We start from the raw sequence: 25741 nt of genomic DNA, 5'->3' as shown, positions 1-25741 counted from the left end.
CCAAAAGAGGTGAAAACAGTTCACAGTATGCTTTATCTACCACCTGACCCTAAAGATCTTAGTTGCAGATTTTAACTGTTTTTCAAATGTAATCATAATTTACCACATTTATATGTTACATTTTTCTATTACCCTTCCAGAATTGACCACTGGCCATTAGTAATTATGAGTATCTTTTTTTTTTTTATTAGTTTCTCTGTATACATATATTTCGTCATCAGAATTCACCTTGTAGAAAATGAAAGGGGCTAACGTATATAAAACTCATGTCAGGTTTAAAAATAGGACCCCACTAGAATTGTTTTATTCTGGCTGTAAGTTTAAAGTATTCAAGCTTTACTAAACAGTATTTGAAACAGCTAAAGTGTTTGCTATATAGTACGTCTTCACTGTTTATAGGGTCGTCGCCAAGTGTCTCAGATATTTAAGACAGATGTGTGTTAAATAAAGTCTCACCAAAAAAAACCTTTTTTAATCAATTTTATTCTTCATATTTGGGTAAGGGTACAGATGCTGGACCATGTCTGTAAAGTCATGGTGATATCACTGTGCTAAAGATGATGGCTATAGGTTGGCTGAGAATTTAAAATGCAAGAAAGATTAGAAGGAGCATATCACTGCTTCTTATTCTAGGACATACAAAGAGTTTCTTCAGTAAGTACCACTCCAGTTGACTTCACAATTTAATGCTACGGAAACCTAAATGTTTCCACTTCATCTATGAAATCATTCAATTGGCAGGCAAAACATTTTTTATAACCTATTTATAAAAACAGGAACGGACAAAAAGTAATAGAATGTATAAACTCATGCTATCGTAATTCTAATGTCTAGCTATAAAAGCATATGGTTGTGACAATTGCCATCTAAAATTTTTATGAGCTGCAGAAGCTGCATTCCATTTGCATTACCACTTTTTAAAGTCTTTTTGCTTGGTCATCGAAAGATGTTTTTCAAATTTCAAATGATCAGCCATTGTTGTCCTCCTCATACCCCTAAGGAATTAATAAAATGCACATTCATTTCCTTCTTTCTAAATGTTCCAGTTAAAAACTAAACAATAAAAAAAAAATGGGAAACATTATCTTGGACCTTTTTTGTTTTTTCATTGTAACAACAAAAAATGTGCAAGGTAAACAGAAATCAAGTTTGTTTTATTTTTTTGTCTGTTTTTTAACAGGTCTGTCCAGAATAATACAGGTTACAGAGCTGTAACCATCTTAAGGAAAGTGACATTAAGTTTGCAACAAATACCTGCTGGTGAAAACATATTACTACCATTTCAAAAATTTACAAAAATGTAACAAAATATCCTAGACAGCTATTTTTATATGTGTAAACAAAGTATAAACAACTGGTTTAACCAGTTTCCACTGCACATCAAACAGGGCAAAGTGATAGAGATCATCTGATTTTTAAAGAAGAAGAATAAAAACTAATTTATATTCCACACTTAAAATTCTAGGGGATAAGAAACAGGCTAACATGTGATGTCATCTACTTTAACAGCCTTTTCATTTACTCGTATTGTCTTGATACTTTGCAATGATTTTTTATTCCGGTAACAGTATTGTTGCTGTAAAGCCATAATTCTTTTATTTTTTTATTCCCTTAAAGAAATAGTGTGATCTATTTCCCATTAGATTTCATAAACACAATGAAATTTCAGACACAATAGGAGGGTGGTGGTTTTCTTTCCGTCTCTGAGGCCTCCCCTCTGAAACATCAGAGCTGATAATAGTTCGGCCTACACATGCATGCTCCCATAGATAATTGGGTGGTACGTGCACCTCCTATTTCAAAAATACAAGCAGAAAGTAGGTCTGGACAAGGGCAAACTGCAACTCAATTTCTGCTGCAACCCTATCTCAGGTAAGTTATGTTTATTCCTTCATTTTGTTGATATAGTCAGTGAATTTGTTGACGTTTTCTTCCTGCTGTTCTAGAGCATCCAGGACAATGCCCATCGGTGTCCTCTTCAAACCTATTCCTTCCATTTTATTCTCCAGTTTGTTCTTGAAGTTCCGAAGTCTCAACGATGCATGGATAAACATCACTGCAGAGAAGTGACACCTGGTTAACCCCAAAGCAACAACTCTCTTTTACCACATCAATATTACACTCCCTCTCTCCACATTTTCAGTCAACTGCCTGAGTTTACCGTCCAGTCTGCTTCTCTAATTGATCCAAGCTTTCAAATGGCTCCTTGGACTTTATATAAAGCTTGTCATCAAGTCAAACATAGTTTTTTGCCTCATTGAAGGAAAATGCTGTATTCAACAGGAATGACCATAATCTGGAAGCCACACCCTTTCCTTCACACACTGACACCATCATCACCTTGAAGATGTTACCTAAATGCCCTGAAATTCAAAGTGAAGCAATGTGATTCCATCCTACATGAAAATCAACTTACCGGAGGCTTTCCAGAAAAGAACTCTTGCTCAATTCAGGAATTATCTGTATCTTGTTCCCTGCAGGAGCATGTGAGTGAAGTGCACTTTTAAAGTGCCTCCCAGAAGCTTTTCCCCAAGTGTTGGGTATAGAATTCTAGATTTAAAAGTCTAAGGGTTTTATAGAGTTTATGTGGCCCACTGTTCCCCAAACTTGTTTGATTATTTTACCACAGATTCCCTGTTCCCTTTCCTGGACCTCCTCAACTTGAGCCTTAAAGAGACAGGCCTGGGAATCTGTATTTTAAACAGGTAATCCTCTCTCCATATGTGATCTATACCAGTGGTTTTACAACTTCCATGTGCATTCAGATCACCTGGAGAGCCTGCAATTTCATCATCTCCACCACCCCAAATTCAGACTGTTACAACTGAGGGAAGGCTCCAGAAATTCATTATTTTAATAATCACTCTGGATGATTCTGATGTACGTGGATCTTGGACCTTCATTTTGAAAAACACTGATGTGGATTCATCTGGAGGATATCAACCTAGACTGTCTATCAGAAATAGTTGAGGAGCTTTCTAAAAATATAACATTCTTGGGCACCACTGTTGATCCACAAAAGATATGGCTGGGAAATTTATATTTTAAAAAAGTATCCTGGATGATCTTCACAATTATCAGTTTGGGAATCACTTATCTAATCTCCTTATTTTAGAGATGAATGAACTACAGCCCATTTAGGATGACTGGTCCAAATCTGGTTTCCAGCAGTCTAAGAATAGAAATCAGGACTCTTGACTGTCTACCTCTGATACATTTCATTACACTGGCCTGTCACAGACTCTGATACGGAACGGTGTTGAAATTAGCAAGCTGTTTGATTAAATAGCATCATTGAAATACTAAGCCTATAGCACCTTCAGAAAACCTGAAGAAAATTTCAAAAAGTCTGAATTTGTTGGTTTAAATATTTTATCCAATATGGTGTGGGATGCATCCATGAATATTCTGGGCTTAATCTAACAAAGCCCTAAACAAGCAATTAATTTCATTTAATGGTATGAATGCACATGTAAAATGTTACTGAAAGTTAAAGGGATGTGCCTGTCACTTCATACACTAAAATTTTAATCAGATTTCTGCTGATTAGGCTGGGATTTTATTTCTTCTGTATTTTAGGCTTCAAGTGTTTGGAGTCTTAGTAAATAATGCATGTAAAACTTAGAGAATGTCTAGATCTCTTAACCAGAATCTGAGTATTTAGTATCTACATTTTGGGCCAATTGTTTCTATAGACTTACCAAACTCTTAACACTAGTTATGATCTCCTGAGCAAGTAGAGAATAGTTTACTTTCAAATAATAAATACATTAATTCCTGTGTCAGGACAATAGAAATGGCACTTAAAGATTGAGAATAGACTCTAGAATTATACAAATCTGGGGTCTAGTGCAGGTTATACCACATCCCTGCTGTATGACCTGGGATTTGTCTCTGTTCTATTTACTGTTGTGTCCCCATAAGAATGTATGACACGGCTGGGTGCATTGGCTCACGCCTGTAATCCCAGCACCTGGGGAGTCCAAGGCAGCTGGATCACTCGAGCTTGGGAGTTCAGGATCAGCCTGGGCAACATGGTGAAACCCATCTCTACCAAAAATACATAAAGTTAGCTGAGTGTGCACCTGTGGTCCCAGCTACTCAGGAGGCTGAGGTGGGAGGCTCACTTGAGCCCAGGAGGCGGAGATTGCAGTAAGCCGAGATCACACTGTAGCATGGGTGATAGAGTAGACCCCATCTCAAAAAAAGGAAAAAAAAATGTAAGACACATCCCAACAAATATTTGTGGAATTAATGAACTACAAGGCCTTGACTCTACTCAAAATACAAAAATTAGCCAGGTGTGGTGGCATACAGTGGCTCACACCTGTAGTCCCAGCTACTTGGGAGGCTGAGGCAGGAGAATCACTTGAACCTGGGAGGCAGAGGTTGCAGTGAGCTGATATTGGGCCACTGCACTCCAGCTTGGGCAACAGAGTAAGACTCTATCTCAAAAAAAAAAAAATAATAGGTTTTGGAATTCCCATTGGATAATTGCTATTAATTTTTTTATGATGTAAGAAAAAGAAAACTCAGGTTCACTTACACAGCAAAGGAAAAGTGATGCCAAACACAAAGACCATGACTCCTCCAAACATGGATATAAGGAAATAGCTCGCCAGCATGACCACCATAACGAACGTCGTGGGGTAGCGCTTCTTCATCCGGCGAAGGACGTCTTTATTGTGGGCTGCCCACACAAACCCTGTGAACACCAGAACCACCACGATTCCTCCCAGGATCATGTTGAAGGGACTCAGAAACCTGAAATACGGGAAGAAAAAATAAGGGGTGACTAGTTCAGCAACAGAAGCAGCAAAAGGAGAAGGACGAGAAAGACGAATAAAAACAATTACTGAGAATTTACTAATACTTTCTCTAAATTATCTCATTTAATTTCTCATAACCTTATGAAGGAGATACTATTAGTTCATTTCTCAAATAAAGAAACTAAGGCGGCCAGGCATGGTGGCTCATGCCTGTAATCCCAGCATTTTGGGAGGCCGAGGCGGGTGGATCACCAGGTCAGGAGTTCGAGACCAGCCTGGCCAACATGGTGAAACTCTGTCTCTACTAAAAATACAAAAATTAGCCAGATGTGGTGGCGCATGCCTATAGTCCCAGCTACTCAGGAGGCTGAGGCAGGAGAATCACTTGAACCCAGGAGGGGGAGGTTGCAACGAGCCGAGATGGCACCATTGCACTCCAGCATGGGCGACAGAGCAAGACTCCACCAAAAAAGGAAGAAAGAAGGAAGAAAAAGAAGGAAGGAAAAAAAAACTAAGGCACAGAGGTAAGAAAATGGTGGGGAAGGCCAGGAATGGTAGCTAACACCTGTAATCCCAGCACTTTGGGAGGCCAAGGTGGGAGGATCACCTGAGCCCACGAGTTCAAGACCAACCCAGGCAACATGGCAAAATCCCATCTCTACAAAAATACAAACATTGGCCAAGTGTGGTGACACATACCTATACTCCCAGCTGCTCAGAAGGCTGAGGTGGGAGGATTGCTTGAACTTGGGAGGTTGAGGCTGCAGTGAGCCAAGATTGCACCACTGCACTCCCGCCTAGGTGACAGAGTGAGACTTTGTCTCAAAAAAAAAAAAGGTGGACCTGAGATCACACCCAGGCATTTCCCTTCAAAGTAGTCCATATCTCATTAGAGGCCCACAGTTTTGAAAACTAAAACTCCTGAAGGGACTGTGTTTAGCTTCCACACATCCTGGGCTCTAGTACACAGCAGGTTGTGTTAAGGATTTATTTAAATCCTCATAGAAGTTCATAATGGATGAATGTAGACTGCAAGCCACATAATGGCCTCCATGGGCCAGATCCAGTCTATAATCACACTTTTGTCTGGCCTGTACAGTGTTTTTATAAACTTTTACTTTAAACTCATGTGTTAAAAAGTCCATAAAACTTGGGATTTCTTATTCTCCTAAAACAAGAAAATCTAACAGTGTTAGGCCCACTTTCCCACATGTCAACAGCTGGCTTGAATGCCTTTTCATTCAGACAGAATCAATGCTCTTCATTGAGCCCCAGTCCGCAACGCTCTCTACTGCATCATGGACACAGAGGCCCAAAGTGAGGGGCTACTAATCATCGTTTTTCTTTTTTTTTTTTCTTTGAGACATAATCTTGCTCCGTCACCCAGGCTGGAGTGCATTGGCATGATCTTGGCTAACCACAACCTCTGTCTCCTAGGTTCGAGCAATTCTCATGCCTCACCCTCCTGAGTAGCTGGGATTACAGGTGTATGCCACCACGCCTGGCTAATTTTTTGTATTTTAATAGAGATGGGGTTTTGCCATGTTGGCCAGGCTGGTCTTGAACTCCTGGCCTCAAGTGTTCTGCCCACCTTGGCCTCCCAAAGTGCTAGGATTATAGGCATGAACCACTGTACCCAGCCTAATCATTGTTTTTCTAATAGCTGGCCTGAATCGCTCTCTTACATAACCTGCCTGCATTTGAGTTTATGACTCCTCACATAGAGAGTTCATTATAAGTCTTTCAAAATGCCCAAAGTATCATTAGGAGATGAGTTATCAGTGCAGATTTTCAAGCACACAGTTCCAGGTTCATTCTTATATAACAAAGGTCTTTATTATGTGATAGCAATTACACTACTATTGATAATAGAGGAAACACATTATGGAGAAGAAATTTATACCAGGCGTGGTGGCTCATGCCTGAATAATCCTAGCACTTTGAAAGGCCTAGGCAGGTGGATCATCTGAGGTTAAGAGTTCAAGACCAGCTGGCCAACATGGTGAAACCCCACCTCTACTAAAAATGCAAAAATTAGCCGAGTATGGTGGTGGGTACCTGTAATCCCAGTTACTTGGGAGGCTCAAGCAGGAGAATCACTTGAACCTGGGAAGTGGAGGTTGCAGTGAGCCAAGATTCTGCCACTGCACTCCAGCCTGGGTGACAGAGTGAGACTCTGTCTCCAAAAAAAAAAAAGTTGAAATTTCTATAATTAGTATATTATTTCATAACCAGAAATAAAAATATAAAAAAGGAAATATAAAAATATAAAAGCAGCTGCTCTCCAACCCACAACCCCCACTTGGCACAGGCCGACCACAGAAGTCCATCTCTACTTGTCCCATCTCTCCGACAACATTAAAGGAATTTCAATTCATGAGCCACAGTGAAGCTGTTCCTTCTCCAATCCAAACCCTGGTTTTCTGCTCACCCTTCAGATCCTCTTGTGCCAGTCTGTACCACCCCAGTATCCCAAGCTTCCCCAATACCCAGCACACGTGCCATTCTGTCTGCCCTCTTCCCCTCCCTCTTGGTTCTGTTATCTGAGTCTACTTGGCCTCTCTTCACTTTCCTTTCTATTTTATTTTATCTGGATTATTCCCTATCTTTGGAGATAACCCCAGAATTGGTCTGGGAAAGACAAAAATTTCCTTATATGCCTGAGGAAAGAAAGAATTTGATAATTTTTTTTTTTTTAAACTACAATTCCCTTCAGCAGGTTGTAGTAAGTGGAGAGTGAATGAAGAGGACTTAAAACTCTTATAGATTAATACATCTAATCCCAGCACCACAAAAGATTCTAGGCCAGTGTAGTAGCTTACATCTGTAATCCCAGCACTTTGGGAAGCTGAGGTGGCAGGTGGATTGCTTGAGCCCAGGAGTTTGAGACCATCCTAGGCAACATGGTGAAACCCCATCTCTACCAAAAACAGAACCCCACAAAAATTAGCCAGGTGTGGTGGTGCACACCTGTAATACCCACTACTTGGGAAGGTGAGGTGGGAGGATCCTGAGCTCAGGAGGTCAGGGTGCAGTGAGCTGTGACTGTGCCACGACACTCTAGCTTGGGTAACAGAGTGAGATCCTGTCTCAATCAAAAAGAAAAAGATACTTAGAGAAATTGGGAAATTATACCAAATACTACATTACAGTAGGATGAGGAGTTTATTTCCATTTGCTTATTTTTATTTTCATATTTTTTTCAAATGTATTCCTTGTATTTGAAAAAAATATGAAAATAAATATATTCCTTGATGAATTCCTTGGTGTATTGATGTATTCCATGTATTCCTTGATGAATTAAAGAACATTTAAAAATGAACAAATGAAACTGGGGAAAGGCTTCTGAATGTAACAAACCCTTTTACAAAGCCTTGACTTTGACTTATAACCTACCCAAATGTTTCTTCTGAGCCGTAAAGAAAAGCAAAGATTGCTGGGCACTGTGGCTTACGCCTGTAATTCTACCACTTTGAGAGGCTGAGGTGGGCAGATCACCAGGTCAGGAGATTGAGACCATCCTAGCCAACATGGTGAAACCCTGTCTATACTAAAAATAGAAAAATTAGCTGGGCATAGTGGCGTGTGCCTGTAATCTCAGCTACTCAGGAGGCTGAGGCAGGAGACTCGCTTGAACCCAGGAGGCAGAGGCTGCAGTGAGCCAAGATTGCGCCACTGCACTCCAGCCTGGGTGACAGAGTGAGACTCCATCAAAAAAAAAAAAAAAAAAGGAAAAAGAAAGAAAAGATCAAATCAATCAACACAAATAACTCAAATGGAGGATTGAAATTTAAGGAAATTCCTTTGCATACTCTGCAAATAGGAGAGGGCTGGCTGGCAGCAAAGCATCAGAGGGCTCCTACTCAGTTCATTCTAAAATACTTATTAAAATCATGAAGTGAAGCATATAATACAATTCATGTCAAGCTTTTTCTACTTTCCTCTAGACAAGTAAAATAGATATTTAGGTTGAGTGCATAAATAAAGTCCAGGAAAAAGAACAATGAAAAATCCAGGGCTAACTCAATTCCAAATTTGCTTTTCACCTGTTCCTGTTGCTCATGTTCAAGGGAACAGAACAGAGCTTGGAGTCCTATAGCACTGGTTTTAGTTCACAACCTCCCCAGCAACAGTCTATAATTAGAAAGTAACCACGTTTCCAAGCTGGAAAGAACACTAACAAAGTTACTCTGAGCAGAAGTGATTTTTTTCTATGTTCTGATAAAATGCATACCACTCCAATGCTCTGGCACTTACCTGCACTTGGAGCAAAATAGACAGACACACACACACTCTAGAGATTAACAGAAATCCTCAGAAATTTGGAAACCAGTTCTTGCTTGAGATGCTTTAAAAACAGTTGGGCTGTTAATCACACCAATCACAACAAACCCCAAAAACTTTTAGATCAAAACTTTCCATTAATATGCCACTCATCTTTCATGTAGACAACTGGTTCTGGGCTCTGCTGGGTGGAGTTTCACTTACTGGTAGTCCTTGAGTGAAAAAGAGGGCCAGGCCTGGTGGCTCACACCTGTAATCCAGCATTTTGGGAGGCTGAGGTGGGCAGATCACCTGAGGCCAGGAGTTCGAGACCAGCCTGGCCAACATGACGAAACCTCATCTCTACCAAAAATATGAAAACTAGCTGAGCGTGGTGGTCCATGCCTGTAATCCCAGCTATTCGGGAGGCTGATACACAAGAATCATTTGAACCCAAGAGGCAGAGGTTGCAGTGAGCTGAGATTGTGCCACTGCACTCCAGCCTGGGAGACAGAGCAAGACTGTTTCAAAAGAAAAAAAAAAAACAACAACAAGAGACAGAGAAGAGAGAGAGAGAGAGGAGAGAGGAGAAAAGCAGAACATGTGATTTTCTGTCACATGGATATAGGTAGAAACAGGACCTAGTTTTGCAACAGGAAAATCATAATGTTTTTCCGCTGTGAGATTAAAAATATTTAATGCATATGTTTATATATTTAAAAAATGAACATGTATTACCCCATTCCAATAAATAACTAATAAATAGTTTCCTATAATAGTTACACATTCTAGGGTAGTCATTTATGGTTGTCAAAAGGTTTAGAATCCCATCACAGAAATTTTGTAGCAGTCTTCAAAGATGACTCAGTCTAGTCCAATTATACAGATAACGAAACTGAGGCCCAGAGAAGGGAAGAAACACATCCAAAGGGATCCAGGGGACAAACATGAAAACAAGGGTGCCAGTTGTGGCAGCAACTCACAGTAGAACTTATTCTGTATTGTTAACCAGCTTTAGGGACTTCCCCCACATTCTGAGTAACCCTATAACCAAGGATCATCCTGGGAAATCCCTCTACAATCTAAATTCTCTCTGAAACAAGGTGGCTATTAGTGGGTGTGGATACAGGTCCTAAACTTGCCAACGTGATTCAGTAGCTATCTGTATAGTTTTACCACAAGTTGTTGAAAGGGGAAAAAAAAATCTCACAAAATTTTAGAGCTAGGAAGGATCTTGCTAACCCACCTCACTTTACACATAAGCAAGCTAAGGAATATGCAAGTTAAGACATTTGTCCAAAACTACCAATTGCAAAGTTGGTAATAAAAGTTTGCCTTAACAGAAATCCCTAGATCAACTCAAGGGCACACTTGGTGACTCCTGTCATGCTGCAAGGCCAAAAAGAACCACCAAAGAGGCAGTACAATATTTCCTGAGAAGTGCAGGCAGCTTTGCACTAAGTTCCAATTTTTCTAACCGAAAAATCTATTTTTGCAGTGTGGTTCCCGACAAAGACTGACTCACCGAAAAGTGGGGAACAATTTACTCACAGTGGACTTCTCTAAATTGGTGATGTTTCTCTGTGTCCCTTAACCAGCGGGATCTCTGCAAATAGGAACCCGCCCAACCATTTTCTTGCTTCTCATTGTTCTTAGACTAAAAACAGAATTCTTTACACATTCTACAAGGTCTTGCAGGATCTGGCCCCTGCCTGCTTCTGCAGCCAGGGCCGCTGGATATAGTTATAGTTGTGGAGTTGGTGCCTGGCTGAGGGGGTAAGTGGGCCTGGAATCCAGGTCACGCACTCCACGACACAAGGCAAAAATTTGGCTTAGGCGGCATCTGCTAGGACAGGAAGAGGTGCCTTAGTAATTAGCATGAAGGAACTCTCAGGGCTAGCAACTGTCCTACCTGTCAGCTTTGCCACACCATCTCCTGATTCCACCTCCATCCACTCAGGGTTTCTATCTACCCTAGAACTCACCTTGCCTTTTGGCCATCTCAGGACGGGGTGAATCAGGCAAGAGGATAGTTTGTGCACAGACCTCACTCTACCCTCCTTCAGGTCACAGCTCAGTCAGCCTTTCCTCGGTCTCTCTGACCAGAGCACAGCTCCATATGCCTTTTCTTTTCTTTTCTTTTTTCAAAAAAGGTTCTTGCTCTGTCATTCCAGCTGGAGTGTGATGGCATGGTCATAGCTCACTGCAGCCTCTACCTTCCAGTCAAGTGCCCTTCCTCAGCCTCCCAAGTAGCTGAAACTACAGGTAAGTGTCAGCATGCCTGGCTAATTTTAAATTTTTTTTTTTTTTTTTGTAGAGATGAGATCTCACCATGTTGCCCGGGGTAGTCTCAAATTCCTGGCTCAAGTATTCCTCCTGCCTTGGCCTCCCAAAGTGCTGGGATTACAGGCATGAGCCACTGCGTCCAGCTAGCATGCATTTTTTTTGTTTTTGTTTTTGTTTTTTTGAGATGGAGTCTCAAAAAAAGCACTATCCCCATGGCAGTTTCATATTTATTTACATGTGTATTGGATGAATGTCTCTAGTCCCTACTAAAGATTACAGTCCATGAGAACAGGGACTATGATATTTTTTCCCCAGCGCCTAGCACAGTACCTGGCACAGAGTAGGTATTTTATAAATATTTGTTGAAAGGAAAAAAAAAGGTAAATAAGAATCTAGCACATTTTCACGTTATTTAAATACATTCAGCAACTTTCTATGGCCGTAAGTTAAGTGACCTGAGATGTATCTTGGATAAACCACTGTTAAAAGGTTTAGCATCTCATCACAGAGTATTGAGTATACAGCGTTAGTCTCACTGTATACTCAATATTACTTGGGGAAATAATTCCTTCACAGAGCTGTGATGAAAGAGACAAATGAAAAGGCAAAAGTGAGGAAAAATCATCTGAATTCCTACACACATGTAAGGGACAATTATTATGAAATGATAGAATGAAGCAGAAGGGCACTTTGGCTTGCTGGAAGGAGGAACCTTTGTAAGCTTTGCTGCTGGGGGGCCAAGAAGGACAGCAGGAATGGGATGGAAGGAGATTCACACCCCTGCAAAGCCTTCCCTGCGGGCTCCTCTTGCTTTCTGAGTCCTCAGGTAATTCCACAGACTTCTGTGACTGTTTTGGTTTCTCAACATGGCTTCTGTCCTCGCAAGTACTTTTTTTGTTTTGAGAGAGAGTCTCGCTCTGTTGCCCAGGCTGGAGTGCAGTGGTGCCATCTCAGCTCACTGCAACCACTGCCTCCCAGGTTCAAGCGATTTTCATGCCTCAGCCTCCCCAGTAGCTGGGATTACAGACATGCACCACCACACCCAGCTAATTTTTGTATTTTTAGGAGAGATAGAGTTTCACCATATTGGCCAGGCTGGTCTTGAACTCCTGACGTCAAGTGATCTACCCGGCTCGGCCTCTCAGAATGAAGAACTATTTTTGACTACAGGTATAAATGTGGGCTTTGGACACAAATCAGTCTTGAGTAAATGAGACCAGTGTCTCCTGGGCCTAAGGATCATGGAGTAAAGGAGACTGCACAGTAGGTAAAACTGAACGGGATCCTGTCTCTTTTGTCACGGAAAGGTCATAGTGAGATTTTCCTCACCAACTAAATTAGGAAGACCTAGAGGATTTATTGCATTCTTGCCATTTCCGAAATATTTACTGTCCTGTGTAATTTGGCACAAACTAAACACTCGCATCCAAACCAGCCATTGTCTTTTCAGCAGTTGGTATGCTAAAAGTGTTCACACGGGCCGGGCGCGGTGGCTCACGCCTGTAATCCCAGCACTTTGGGAGGCCGAGGCGGGTGGATCACGAGGTCAAGAGATCAAGACCATCCTGGTCAACACGGTGAAACCTCGTCTCTACTAAAAATACAAAAAATTAGCTGGGCACGGTGGTGCGTGCCTATAATCCCAGCTACTCAGGAGGCTGAGGCAGGAGAATTGCCTGAACCCAGGAGGTGGAGGTTGCCGTGAGCCGAGATCGTGCCATTGCACTCCAGCCTGGGTAACAAGAGCGAAACGCCGTCTCAAAAAAAAAAAAAAAAAAAAAAAAGTGTTCACACTAAGGCAAGCCTTAGGAACCTCCAGATTTTCTTATTTTGTTTTCAATAAACAACAGGTTGGACTTGGGTTACAAACCATAAATCTGACGCTTCCCACAGTGATGGAGCTTCAAATAATAGTTGTGTACAAAGCTCTGATTAGACTTCATGAAATCCTTTTTAACTTTTTATTATGGAGAACTTCTAACAATACGTAAGTAGAGAGAATGTATAATGAATCCTCACGTATACTCATCACTGCTTTCAACAATTAGCAACCTATGGTTACTCTTACAACCAATAATTTTAGGGGAACAAAAGTGGAAAAATACTCATTTACAATCTGTTCTTCCTGAATGATTTTAGTAAATTTAAAAAAAAAAAAAAAAAAAGTGAGGCTAGCTCACTACTGTAATCCCAGCACTTTGGGAGGCTGAGGTGGGCAGATCAGTTGAGGCCAGGAGTTCGAGACCAGCCTGGCCAAGCCTACAGGGCTTGAAACCCTGTATCTACTAAGAATACAAAAATTAGCCTGGCATGGTGGTACGTGCCTGTAATTCCAGCTACTCGGGAGGCTGAGGCAGGAGAATCACTTGAACCTGGGAAGTGGAGGTTGCAGTGAGCCATGATCCTGCTACGGCCTCCAGCTTGGGTGATGGAGCCAGACTATGTCTTAAGAAAGCAAAACAAACAAAGCTACTGAGAACTGTCACATGGCAAATTCTTACAGAGCTGTGGAGAGAAGACAGGGCCTGGACAAGTGCTAACGAACTCGGTAACACAGACTTCCTTCCCACAAGTTTCCTGTCTATTTATGCCTCACTAACCCCCAATTTCTGCCTTCTTTTTTGTTCCTCTGAGACAAGGAGAAGCTGCACCAAAGAGACATGAAGCAGATTAGAAGAAGCAGGGCTTTCTGCCTTCCAGGTGTCTCCTTTAGCAAATTGCATAATGAGAGGGAGGGCCAGGAAATCCTACCATACATATATCAATGATGAATGCTTGTAAACCTGAAGTTGTTAGCTTGAAGGTTTTGCCTAAAATTACAGGGCTTGAAGGCATTCTCAGAAACAGGAAGCCATGCTCATTTCAAGAGACAGAGGATGGTATTAAAGGTTAAGTTTTCTGAAGCTGAGCGATATGGATAGAATTCATTTGTCCAAAATAATAATAATAAATTTCCAATGTTGCCACTTAATTAGATATTAAGTGGGTAGGTCAAAAACAGGTCTTGACCTTTTTGAACTGGATTTCCTGTACAAAGCTCTCTGTCCCTAAGCTGAGTAAGAGCTTCTCCTCTCTAAGACAGGGGGCCAGGAATCCAAAATATACTCATTTATCTTACCTAGAATCATTGTAAATCCTTACCTAGGGAAAGGAAACAGAAACTACCAACCAAAGGCTGAAAGTGGCAGGAAACACTGAAAAAAGAAAAAAAAAGCCGGACGGGGAGGGGAGAAGAGAAGTTAAGATAAACAAAGTTACATAAATAGTGTCAAAGGTGTGTCAGGTGTAGCTCTCGCTTGTCATCCCAGCACTTTGGGAGGCCAAGGCAGGAGGATTGCTTGAGCCTAGGAGTTCAAGACCAGCCTGGGCAACATGGCAAAAACCCTTCTCTACAAAAAAAAAAAATACAAAAATTAGCCAGGCTGGTGGCACATGCCTATAGTCCTAGCTACTCAGGATGCTAAGGTGAGAGGTTGACCTGAGCCCAGGGAGGTAGAGGCTGTAGTAAGCCATGACTGTGCCACCACACTCCAGCCTGGGCAACAGAGTAAAACCCTGTCTCTAAAAAAATGTGTGTGCGTGTGTGTGTGTGTGTGTGTGTGTGTGTGTGTGTGTGTGTGTAGGTGTAGTGTCAGAGATTATTTAATGAAAACCAATTATTATTAAATATTTTTATTTATTTATTTATTTACACAGAGTCTCACTCTGTCACCCAGGCTGTAGTGCAGTGGCGTGATCTTGGCTCATTGCAACCTCCACCTCCCAGGCTCAAAAGATCCTCCCACCTGAGCCTCCTGAGTAGCTGGGACCACAGGTGCATGCCACCATGCCAGGCTAATTTCTTTGTATTTTTGGTAGGGATGGGGTTTCACCATTTGCCCAGTCTGGTCTTAAAATTCCTGACTTTTAGATTAAAATTTTACTGTGTGCTGACAGACCTCTTCAAGTTCTATATTCAGAAGAAACTCATAAGCCATCAGAGGAAGACAGACGCCCGCCTCAAGTGCAAATAAATGGGCAGGGAAGGCCAGGAGGATTCTGGGAGGATTTGTGAAGGCTAGTGGAGCTGTACTACTGACTGTATCCTCAGGGCCTAGACAGTTCTGGCACATGATAGGTGCTCAGTGTTTGTTCAACGGGGTAGAAGGATCCGAGCTGTGGGTTAATAAGTAAAATTTAATAAACCTTTCCACTGTCTACATACTCAATGCCTCCCCTATTCCCAACACCTGAGAGTTTTGGAATTTGGAGTCACAATGTACAGGGGAGATCAGGTAAGTCAGGTTAAGAAGGATGTGTTTATGTAGGTGTGTATTTCTGTACACTTGCTGTACTTGTATACAGATTAATTCTAAGGTGTTCAATGTGGTCTTGCTTCCTTTCCACGATGGCAGGAATCACAGTTGTCCTGTTCTTCACTATGTCCTAGCAGTGTCTGAGAAGTTGGTAAGTGATTCATATTCCTTGTCGATTGAATGACTGAAGCAACACAAATAACAGTAATGCTGTAGAACTGATGTTGAAGCTGACTAATCTCAAAAGCGTTTCCACAGGCTTCAGTATAAACACACTGCAATTTGTTCTGTCTGCAATCATTTTAATATATTCTGATCCAGAGCATCCCACAGCTGCCTTACTCTTTTTTTCCTCTACCAACTGGAAACTTGGTTCTTCATCCTTGTAGCATTTAAAGGTACAAACAATACGAACATTTCATAATACCAGATGCTGGGAGCCACAGGCCTAGAACATATTACAGAGCCACCAAGCCACACTCATTTGGAAAAGATTACACTAATGCTCTTTTCAAACAGAATTACCAGGCTTCCAGAAACTCCTTGCCATCTTGAGTAACTGAAAGCATAAAGTGGCAGCTGTCAGTTCCACCCTCCTGCAACACATCCACAGGCCAAACGATCAGGCCACATGGTGAGGAGTTAAGTTAACTGAGAAAACATGGGCTCATTCCTTTAGCAGCTACATGGTTCTGTCTAAGGGAGAGGCACAGATGTATGTACATGAGAATAAATGCATCTTCTCTTGCTGGAGAAGCAGCAGAGGCATTTTTATATGTTGCCAGTTCTGTGTGTGGTTGGTGATTCTGAGGGCACACCAGAAAATATGAGTTTTAATGGCAGAAAATAACTTTTTTTTCAGACAGGGTTTCACTGTGTTACCCAGGCTAGTCTTAAACTCCTGCTCTTAAGCAGTCCTCCATCTCTGCCTCCCATAGTGTTGGGATTACAGGTGTGAGCCACCACACCCAACCAGGAAAAGAACTTTTTAGAATAAGACAGCAATAGTATTACAAATGTTCTAAGAGTCAGGTGTATGCAGTTGAATTTAGTTAATCAAGAGCTTTAGAAAATTTGCAATATGGCTTAATGGAAAAAATATTTCACTTCCTAGTATTAGTAGCTTTAGTTCCAATTAGCCTGTGACCTCAAGGTTTTATATTTCAGAAAGTTAGGGGGTTCAATAGGATCGATGTTTCTCCCTGGCGTGTATATCACAATCACTTAGGAAGTTAGAAAAAAAGAAAAAAACCAGATGCCTGGACCCTGCCAAGAACTATACATTTTGAGTCACTGAAGGTGACACCTGGGCATATAGGTATATTTATTTAAATTTTGTCAGTGTTTCTTTTGAGCCAGACCAATCCAGTGCCTCTCAGATTTGAATGTACCTGTGAATCATCTGAGACTCTTGCTAAAATGTAGATTCTAACCCAGTAGGTCTGAAATGGGGCCTAAGTTGCTTCACTTTCGACAAGCTCTCAGGTAAAAGATGCTGCTGTTCCATGGCTCACACACTGAGTAGAGTTCTCCAGCTCAAATCATTTGGCATTCCATTAAGCACATAGAAATTCTCATCCATAACTAGAATGTATCACATGCTTAGTACTTAAATTGCAAGTTATTGCCTTTGCTTTTCACTTTGAAGATCAAGGTGGAGACTTCCATTGTGTGTGATGTGAAAAGAATATCTTAATGCCAAAACGTCTCACATCAAGGATGCAGAAGGTAAGCCACCGCAACTTCAATCTTAGACACTTTTCCTTCTTGATGTAAAGGATCCAAACACGCTTCCAGCAAAACACAAGTTTTCTAGCCTGCTATTCTTGCTACTCTTTGTAAATAATTCAGTCTCTTCTGATCAGAAGTTCAAACACAGATTTATCTCTATCCTAATCCCTCTTAATCTCCATCTTGGTATGGGCAGTTCTTTCCAGTGTTTTTGGATCTAGACAATATTTTCTATATTCTTCCCTTTCCTTTTCTGAAATCTTGAAGAGCAGGCCTCTGTACCCTCACCTAAGCCAGTTTTCAACATTGGAGAGCTGAGACTAGAGCCCTCCAACAGTGCCCTTGAGGCCCTCCTCACCAGCAGGGAATGGAACTATTGTTGAACACTCTTTTATCCAGGTCACATTTTCACATACACTTTACCAAGACATCCTGAGAAATTCTGAGAGAAGCCCGTGGAGGACCCAGATGAACAGCTTCCAGCACTGCCTTGACCTACCCATCTACTAGCACCACTGAAAGAGGATAGTTCTTTTTAGAATGAGAAGTGTTCCGGAATCAAGGAAGCTCCCTAACCCAGAAGATGTTTGGTTTCTTCCTCATGACTCATTGGAAGATGGAATAGTAGCTAAGAGCACAAGCCTAAGTTTGTGACTTTGGGTAAATCATTTAACCTCTCTGAGCCTCAGGTTTAATGACAAAAATAATAACAGGGTTTCTTAAATTGGATTCTATGACATAATGCAGGTAAAATACTTTGCAAAGTACCTGACACACAGAGCACTCAATACATCTTTATTTACATTATTATATTATAAAGAAAGAAAGGAGAGCAATTTATAGAAAAAACTACTGACTGTTTATAGTTGTATAGAAAACAGTTGAAGGTTATATGCCAAACTTTTACTGAAGTATGAAGGAAATTTCACATTCTATCCACATAATTTTCAAATCAACCTCTATTACTAGCCTATATCTTTCGTAAGTTTTTAAAAATCAGGGTAAGTTTTTAAAACTTCATGGCTACTTTTCACTTTTTCACTTCAAAAATTTCATTGACAACCAACAAGTCTTATTTGAAAGCAAATTAAGGAGGGCCAACACCCCTAAACTACCTGAGTTAGTGGCCTAAGGCACAATACTGACGGAGCTATTTTTAGTCAAAGGGCTGGCCCCTGGCCTTCACAGTGAAAAATGGATTCCACCAAAGGCAGCAAGGCTGCCTCAGCTTGCGCCTGGTCTGGCAGCACACATCTCTGAAAATAACCTTTTTTTTTTAAATTGGTCTGTGTCAAACTTTGCCCCACATCTAAGTTTTTTAAGTTAACCTTAAGAAAATACCTCCATAACTAGGTCACCAGATAAGATGCCTGTCTACTTCTTTGCAAAGAGAAAGAAAAGAAACAAACAAAAACCAAATAACTCATGCAAGCCTATTTACTATTTATTTTGTTTTAAAGACATGTTTGGCCAGGCTCGGTGGCCCCTGCCTGTAATCTCAGTGCTTTGGGAGGCCAAGGTGAGAAGATGGTTTGAGCCCAGGAGTCAAGACCAGCCTAGGCAACATAGTGAGACCCACATCTCTTTAAAAAAAAAAAAATAATAACCAGGTGTGGTGTCACGCACTTCTGGTCCCAGCTACTTGGGAGGCTGAGGTAGGTAGATTGCTTGAGCCCAGGAGGTTGTGGCTGTAGTGAGTTGTGATCGCACCACTGCACTCCAGCCTGAGCAACAGAAGGAGGTGTCTCAGTCTCAAAAAAATAAAAAAGAGAAAAGAAATGTTTTAGTGTTTCAGAAAGCAGCCTGAAGCACAGAGCTGAAGCAGCTGCCTCCGGCCCCGGATCTGCCCCGCCCTGCCCTGACTAATTTGTACGTTGGCTGCCACACTAGTTCACTCAGAGCCTGTGCCCTCTGTACACCAAGCCATTCCGAATGCAATTCCTTAAGCAATGCGGAAGAAGGATCTGTGCGATTGTCTATAGAGTCCCATATGTGGGCTTCCACCTCTGCATGGGGGTGACTGCTGTGAACCATACTTGGAAACTGTGAAGTCTCTCCCTGAAGTCCCCCTCTCCTCTGTGCTGTGTGTTTGCTCCTTTAGCTTCTCAACAACTGCCAGGAGCCCCTGGGCCAGAATTCAAGTCTGATTCATCTTGGTGTGCTTGGAGCTTGGCATGGGGCCAGGCACAGAGAGGTGGCTCAATGTATAAGCCAACTAGCAGCAAGCTGACTGAAGAAGCCACCCTGTTCACCCTTTCCCACACCCTTCAAGTGTAAATTTCTCCCTTTTTTCCCAAGCCAGCTTGCTCCTTCTTCCCTTTACCTCTGCCCTGAAATAGAAATGTCAGACATTTAAGGGCAAGTGAGTCCTTTATAAAGTCTGAGGGTGGCTTTTTCTTTAAAGATGTGTAGGAGATAATCAGCAAGATTGACAATATCACCATCCATCCTGCATAAGCAAAAGAAGCATTTCTTAAAGGGTGAACTCCAAGGAAAGGTGGTTTCTAGGAAAGCAGGTGTTTGTGCAATCTTAAGAAAGGATACTTTGTAAGTATCAGGTATTGAAAAGGCCTTCAGATACATTGAAACCCTAGGCTAGGAAGTCAAGACAGAGAAAGTGACCAGGCCTGGCCACTGCTGGAAGAAAATACCAGAGGGCCACGTTCCCAGTCATGGCAGCCTTCACCCTACAATGGGAGATGCGCCACCAGGAGACACCCACCCTTTTGATCCCAAGCTCAGCTTTACTGTACAGTGTGGCAGGCATGAGGCAGAGAAACCAACAAAGTGCATCGCCCCTTGGTTGCCCTTTCTGCACTACCCCGGGTCCACACCCTGCCGCCCTAGCTAGCCCCAGGGTAGGGTTACACCACTTTCCTCTTTCTTCTTATTTTTAAAAGACAAGGGCGCTACGAATATCTCCCCAGCAAGAGCCTGATCCTGGCACAGGATGACAAAAAAAAACAAAAACAAACAAACCCTCATTTTTCTTCCTTGCTTGGCAAATTTCCCTCCCCTTCCTCTTTTCCCTAGGGACCCCCTCAAGTCTCAGCCCTTGGCGCAGAAAAGGGGACTCCAGGTTACTGAGGCCTCGCCCTGCGAACAAGTTTCCACTGGCTTGGCCGCTTGCAGAATTGTCAGGGCAGGCGCTGAGCGTGGTCAGAGAGCGTTTCTACATCCCGGGATCTTGCAACCTGAGGCCCCTCCGTGCTCGCCCCGAATCGGTGTCCCGGGTGGGGAGACCCCACTTACCCCACGACGGAAATCATCATGGCAGCCACCACCAGGTAGTTGGTCTGGTAATAGAGCAGGTTGCTCACCACGCGGTTGTTCCATTTGGAAATGTCCCTGAAGTCCGGCCGGGCAAAGCGATCGGAGCCCGGGAAGAAATCGTCCCAGGCGCGGAGTGGGGCGATATTAACGTCCATGTTCTTAGCTTTGCGTTCTTCGCCTCCGGAATCTGGCGGCGGCGGCGGCGGCAACCGATCAGCTGAGCTGAGTCAACGAGGTGACAGCCGCTTCGTCTCGATCGGCTTTGCGGTTGGTAGGCAGCGGAGCAAAGGACATTGGGAGCGGGCGGGCGTGTTTGCCCTTCTTTACTTCTAGATTGGCTGTATAAGTGGTTAGGTACAGGAAAACAGGGACCTCGAGACAGGATAAGGGACTGAGTGCAGAATAGAGATGAAATGACAGAAAGCAAACAGCGGAAATCCCCTTTCTGAAGAGAGATGGCAGTGTCTTCTTTGACAATCTGAACACCAGCTGCCTCCTTTGAAATACCTTTTTTAAAGGTTTAACTTAGGAGTGTGTTCTCTGACTTAGAGAAAAATTTTGGCAGCTGTGCAGATGCCACTCTAAGTGAAATGAAATGGAAGGCTACTATAGTGTTACTGGATAACAAGCTGCTTTTGAAAACTACCTCTTACTAACCTCTGCACATCTGAATGCAATTCCCATGTTTTCTCTGTTTCACCATGAGTCACTATGTGTGAAATCAGATTGACAAAACGGGAAAGAAGGTCATGTAGAACAGAAAGGCTGGTTTGTTTTTTTCACTTCTCTTCTTTGTTCTTCATCTCTATTCTCTCAAGGCTGAATTGTTGGACTGCTGTGCCATTCTGATAAAGTGATAAAGTTGGCACGCTGGTCACTTTAGCCCTGAACTGGGCATGTTGCTTACATTTTAAAGCAAACAGTTGTCTGCAGTGAAATAGTTGTTCTACATTTAGCGTTTTGTGAGCAGAATATGCATTCCACTTCAAATGTTTTATTAGTTTTATTGAAAAATTTGGTGACAACTTGCACTGAGGGACCGCAGTATATTCATAGATAAGGTATCCCAGCCCTAAGAACTGGCAAGGGATGTATTCATTGTAAATTCTCTTCTAAGCTTTCAAAAGGTCATCTTTTTTCAGTTAAGGAGCTGATTGTTATAATGCATGAGAAAAAAGTATTTTGTTTAATTGTATAATGTAATAGGTAGAATTCTAAGATGAAGAATTCTGAGATAACAGTCTCTCTAAGCCCATAGTGGTTTAGACAAACTGAATTCACTCTACTCAGATAATTAATTTTCAAAAACTTGGAAAGTAATGAAATATACTAATGCAAAGTCTATAAAATATAATTTAATCTTCCTTGTTGATTCATAAGGCAGTTAAGGAGCTTACAGTGACTCTAAGAAATTACTACTACTGGTGTTTAAGAAAGTTTGGTGATTGCAAAGAATTAGTGCTAAGATATATCTTATGTGCTGCGTTTTAAATAAAGCTTAAAATGTGAAAATATTCCTGAATGCTCACATTCTCTTAATTCTGGAAAAATGGGATGGTGTGAAGTCAGAGAAAGCAAAATTAGAGTCCCAGCTCCTTCCTCTCTGACAGGTGACTTTGAAGAAATTACCTGATCTCTCCTAGCATCAGTTTCTTCATGTGTAAAGTGGGGATAATGGAACATCTGCCACAAAGGTGAGGATAAGTGAAGGAATGTATAGGAAGTGCTTAGTGTATAACAAATGTTCACAGTTATACGTTACTAGTATTGTCATTAATAATAGGCTAGCCCATGATTCATGTCTGCTATTAATAGTGCTTTAATCTGATTTGTTTTCTATGCTTTCATTATAAGCATCTACTGACTTTTCTCTACTTTGCTCCAATTTTATTGTTGTGGTCATATCTGGGTAGATATAATAGGAGGAGAAACGTTGAGAATATTCAGTACAATGCCAACAGGTATTTCAAGTTCTTTTTAGGCTCTAGGAAACCACAATGGGGTATTAAAAAAAAAAAAAAAAGAGGAGAAAGATGAAATCCTGCTCTGCCTTCAAAACTCCTGCAATCCAGTGGAAACACTAGTTAAATATGAGACAGTGAGAGGAGGGCTAAATGGAAATGCACTGAGCTACAGTGCACAGTTACAGGCAGTCAGAGAATGTGGAGGAATTCCCCAGGGCTTCAGAATGTCAAGAAGCAGCACTGTGGGCAAGCTGAATAAATCATCTTGGTCAAAATGAGAGTGGGAACTCCAGTGGGGCCCCACACTGTTAGTGAGATTTATGAGTATTAGAAGCTGTGATCAAGAACTTTATCTTCCAGCTGCTAAGAACTGCATGACCTAAAGCTGTCAAGAATATATTAGTAACAATATGATTACTCCTTGATCACAGGCAATTGATACCCAAGAAATAGTTATTTGTTTAAACCTTAAAAGGGGTTTAAAAAGAAAGAAATTCTAAAAAGACAGAGAAAGGTGTTTATAGTATGATTCCTTTCTCCCTCTCTCCCAAAATATTAACTCTGTTTCTCTCTTTGGGAGATTTTTTTTTTCTCTAAACATTTCTACCTTTGTTAAAAAAAATTTTTAACAGAAATGGACACATGACTCATTTCTTTATTCCAGTAACTGTTTGAAATGCTATAAGTAGCAACTCTTTGTTAGTGTTCATTCTGGGGAGGGAGAGGTCAGATTCACTGCAGAGGTCTTCCTGGAGCTTTAATTTATTACTATTTTTAGAGACAGGGTCTCACTCTGTTGCCCAGGCTGGTCTTAAACTCCTGGGCTCAAGCAGACCTCTCACTTCAGCCTCCTAAGTAGCTGGGTTAACAGGCATGGGAAACCAAGCCCCGCTTCATGGGGCTTTTATAATGGGACTGGTGTGTCTAGATAGGACCATTCAGACTATCTGTCTGTTTAAAAACTATAGCAGATAGTCTAATTGTTTATGGTACGTTCCATTTGAAGTAAAATAAATCTGTTGAAGGTTTTGCTTGCATGTCTCTGTTGCTATCATTACTGGCAAGGGCAGATGGCTATTTCTGATCCGTCAATCAATCTGAGCCAGCAAGAGTGCCTGGTGTCATTTATCAAAATACCACCATAGTGAGTCAGGGTGTTCTTCTCAAAGCAAGCAGATACAGGGCCAGATGCCTTTGCAGACTCCTTCATAAACTAGCTGTATTCTATCCCTAGGCCTCAGTTTCCTCCCCTGTGAAACGGGTGAGATTGGACTAGGTGGTCTCTAAGGTGCCTTTTGGTTTCACCATGTGAGAGGGCTACAATGCTCACTACCACTAATCAAAGGGTATCCAGTATTGTTGGGGGTTCAGGCTACAGGAGCCCATTTTGATAAGCACTGAGGTTAAATCCTCAGTGAAACCATCTGTGGAGTTGTCTGGTCAAGAAAAAGTGGTTTCATAGTTGATGCTGAGATACATGATGCAGAAGGAGGCTGGAATCTCTTGATACGGGCTGTGAACTTTATTCCCACACCCACTGCCTGGCACTAACTTTCAGCTCAATGAATGCTATTGAACTGAACCTAACTGGGGGGGCCATAAAGGACAAGCTTTCCTTAAGGTTCAATGAAAACTAGGACAAGAGGAGATTAAATTTCACAATGTAGTAATGGCAGCTCCATTTATGAGTCCCTATGAGGGTTTATGTACTTCATTTCAGTGGCTCTCAAACTTTACCAGCAGAGAACCACCCCAGGCTTTGCAGAAGGTTGAGGGTGGGGCCTGAAAATTTGTGTTAACAAAAAATTCCCAAGTGATGTTGATCAGAAACTGTATTCTGAGAGCCACTCTGGATTTTATTTATCAGTCTTACAAGGTGAATAGTGTTACGCCTATTTTATAAATGAAGACATAGAAATGTCTAAGGGTCTCATAGCTCATAACTGTGAAGGATTTAAAATCAGTTACTTTTGATTCCAAAGCTCATTCTTGTCCCACTCCATAAAACGAGATGTGTGTGTTTGTATATATAAATGCATTTTTGAACATGATCATTTCCGTCTATCCAGCCATCCAGACTCACATGTATATTTGTATTTTTGACTCTATAAGAAAATAGTTGAAACTTTTATCACTCTTTATCTTGAGGTAACAGGATTATGGGTGTTCTAAATTATTCTTTGATTTTTGTCCTTTATACTTTCTTCTTTGCATCTAAATATAAACATTTATCACAGAAAAAAGGTTTTTTTTTTTTTTTTTTTTTTTTTGAGACGGAGTTTCGCTCTCGTTACCCAGGCTGGAGTGCAATGGCGCGATCTCGGCTCACCGCAACCTCCGCCTCCTGGGTTCAGGCAATTCTCCTGCCTCAGCTTCCTGAGTAGCTGGGATTACAGGCACGCGCCACCGTGCCCAGCTAATTTTTTTGTATTAGTAGAGACGGGGTTTCACAATGTTGACCAGGATGGTCTCGATCTCTTGACCTCGTGATCCACCCGCCTCGGCCTCCCAAAGTGCTGGGATTACAGGCTTGAGCCACCGCGCCCGGCCAGAAAAAAGGTTTTAACGAAATCATTTCATTTTTGCTGAACTTAGATCTAACAGAATGTGACACAAAAATATTAATGTTGATTTGTACAAAGAAAATAATAATCTCATCCCACCACTGTAAACTGATTTAGATAAAGTTATTATTCAAGTGAGTGCTTGTAAAGGCAAAGACTTTGGAATCATCCTGAAAAGCAGAAAGTGAAAATTTCCTTGGTCTTTGTCCCAGAGGAAAGCCTCTGGCATATTGGGATGGTTCTTCAGGAGTTTTTTAAAGAATATACCAATATTTTATATAATTACTCATTAACATATAATTTGTACAAACGCATAATGTATTGTCTACATTTTCACGCTGCATAGCAACATTATGCACAGTATAAGATTTACTTAATTAAGTGTAGGTAATTAAGATTACAATTACAGGGAAAGGTTTTAAAGCCCACGGGAGCCCAAGTGCAGTCAGCCCCGCCCCTCCCTGCAGGCTCTGGCCCTGACCCCGGCCCCGCCCCTCTTTGCCTGCCCCGCCCCTCCCCTCTTCGCCTGCCCCGCCTCTCCCCGCTTCGCCTGCCCCGCCTCTCCCCGCTTCGCCGGTCCCGCCCCTCCCCGCCTC

General features: G+C 41.8%; 1 protein-coding gene across 1 annotated transcript; it reads right to left on the bottom strand.

The window, feature by feature from the left end:
- Positions 1-465: 465 nt before the first annotated feature.
- On the bottom strand, positions 466-20884 carry ARL6IP5 (ADP ribosylation factor like GTPase 6 interacting protein 5). The gene is made up of 3 exons (XM_012473949.2): positions 20597-20884; positions 4547-4764; positions 466-2056 (listed from the first exon to the last, which is right to left on the bottom strand). Exons 1-3 carry the CDS (start codon positions 20770-20772, stop codon positions 1884-1886), a joined length of 567 nt encoding a protein of 188 aa, XP_012329372.1. The 5' UTR covers positions 20773-20884; the 3' UTR covers positions 466-1883.
- Positions 20885-25741: the final 4857 nt, after the last annotated feature.

This window comes from Aotus nancymaae, unplaced genomic scaffold (genome assembly GCF_030222135.1).
Source record: "Aotus nancymaae isolate 86718 unplaced genomic scaffold, 86718_ANA_hifiasm-v0.15.2.pri h1tg000046l, whole genome shotgun sequence".
NCBI lineage: Eukaryota > Metazoa > Chordata > Mammalia > Primates > Aotidae > Aotus > Aotus nancymaae.
The sequence above is the reverse complement of the archived record's forward strand: the minus strand, read 5'-3'. Positions and strand labels throughout refer to the sequence as shown.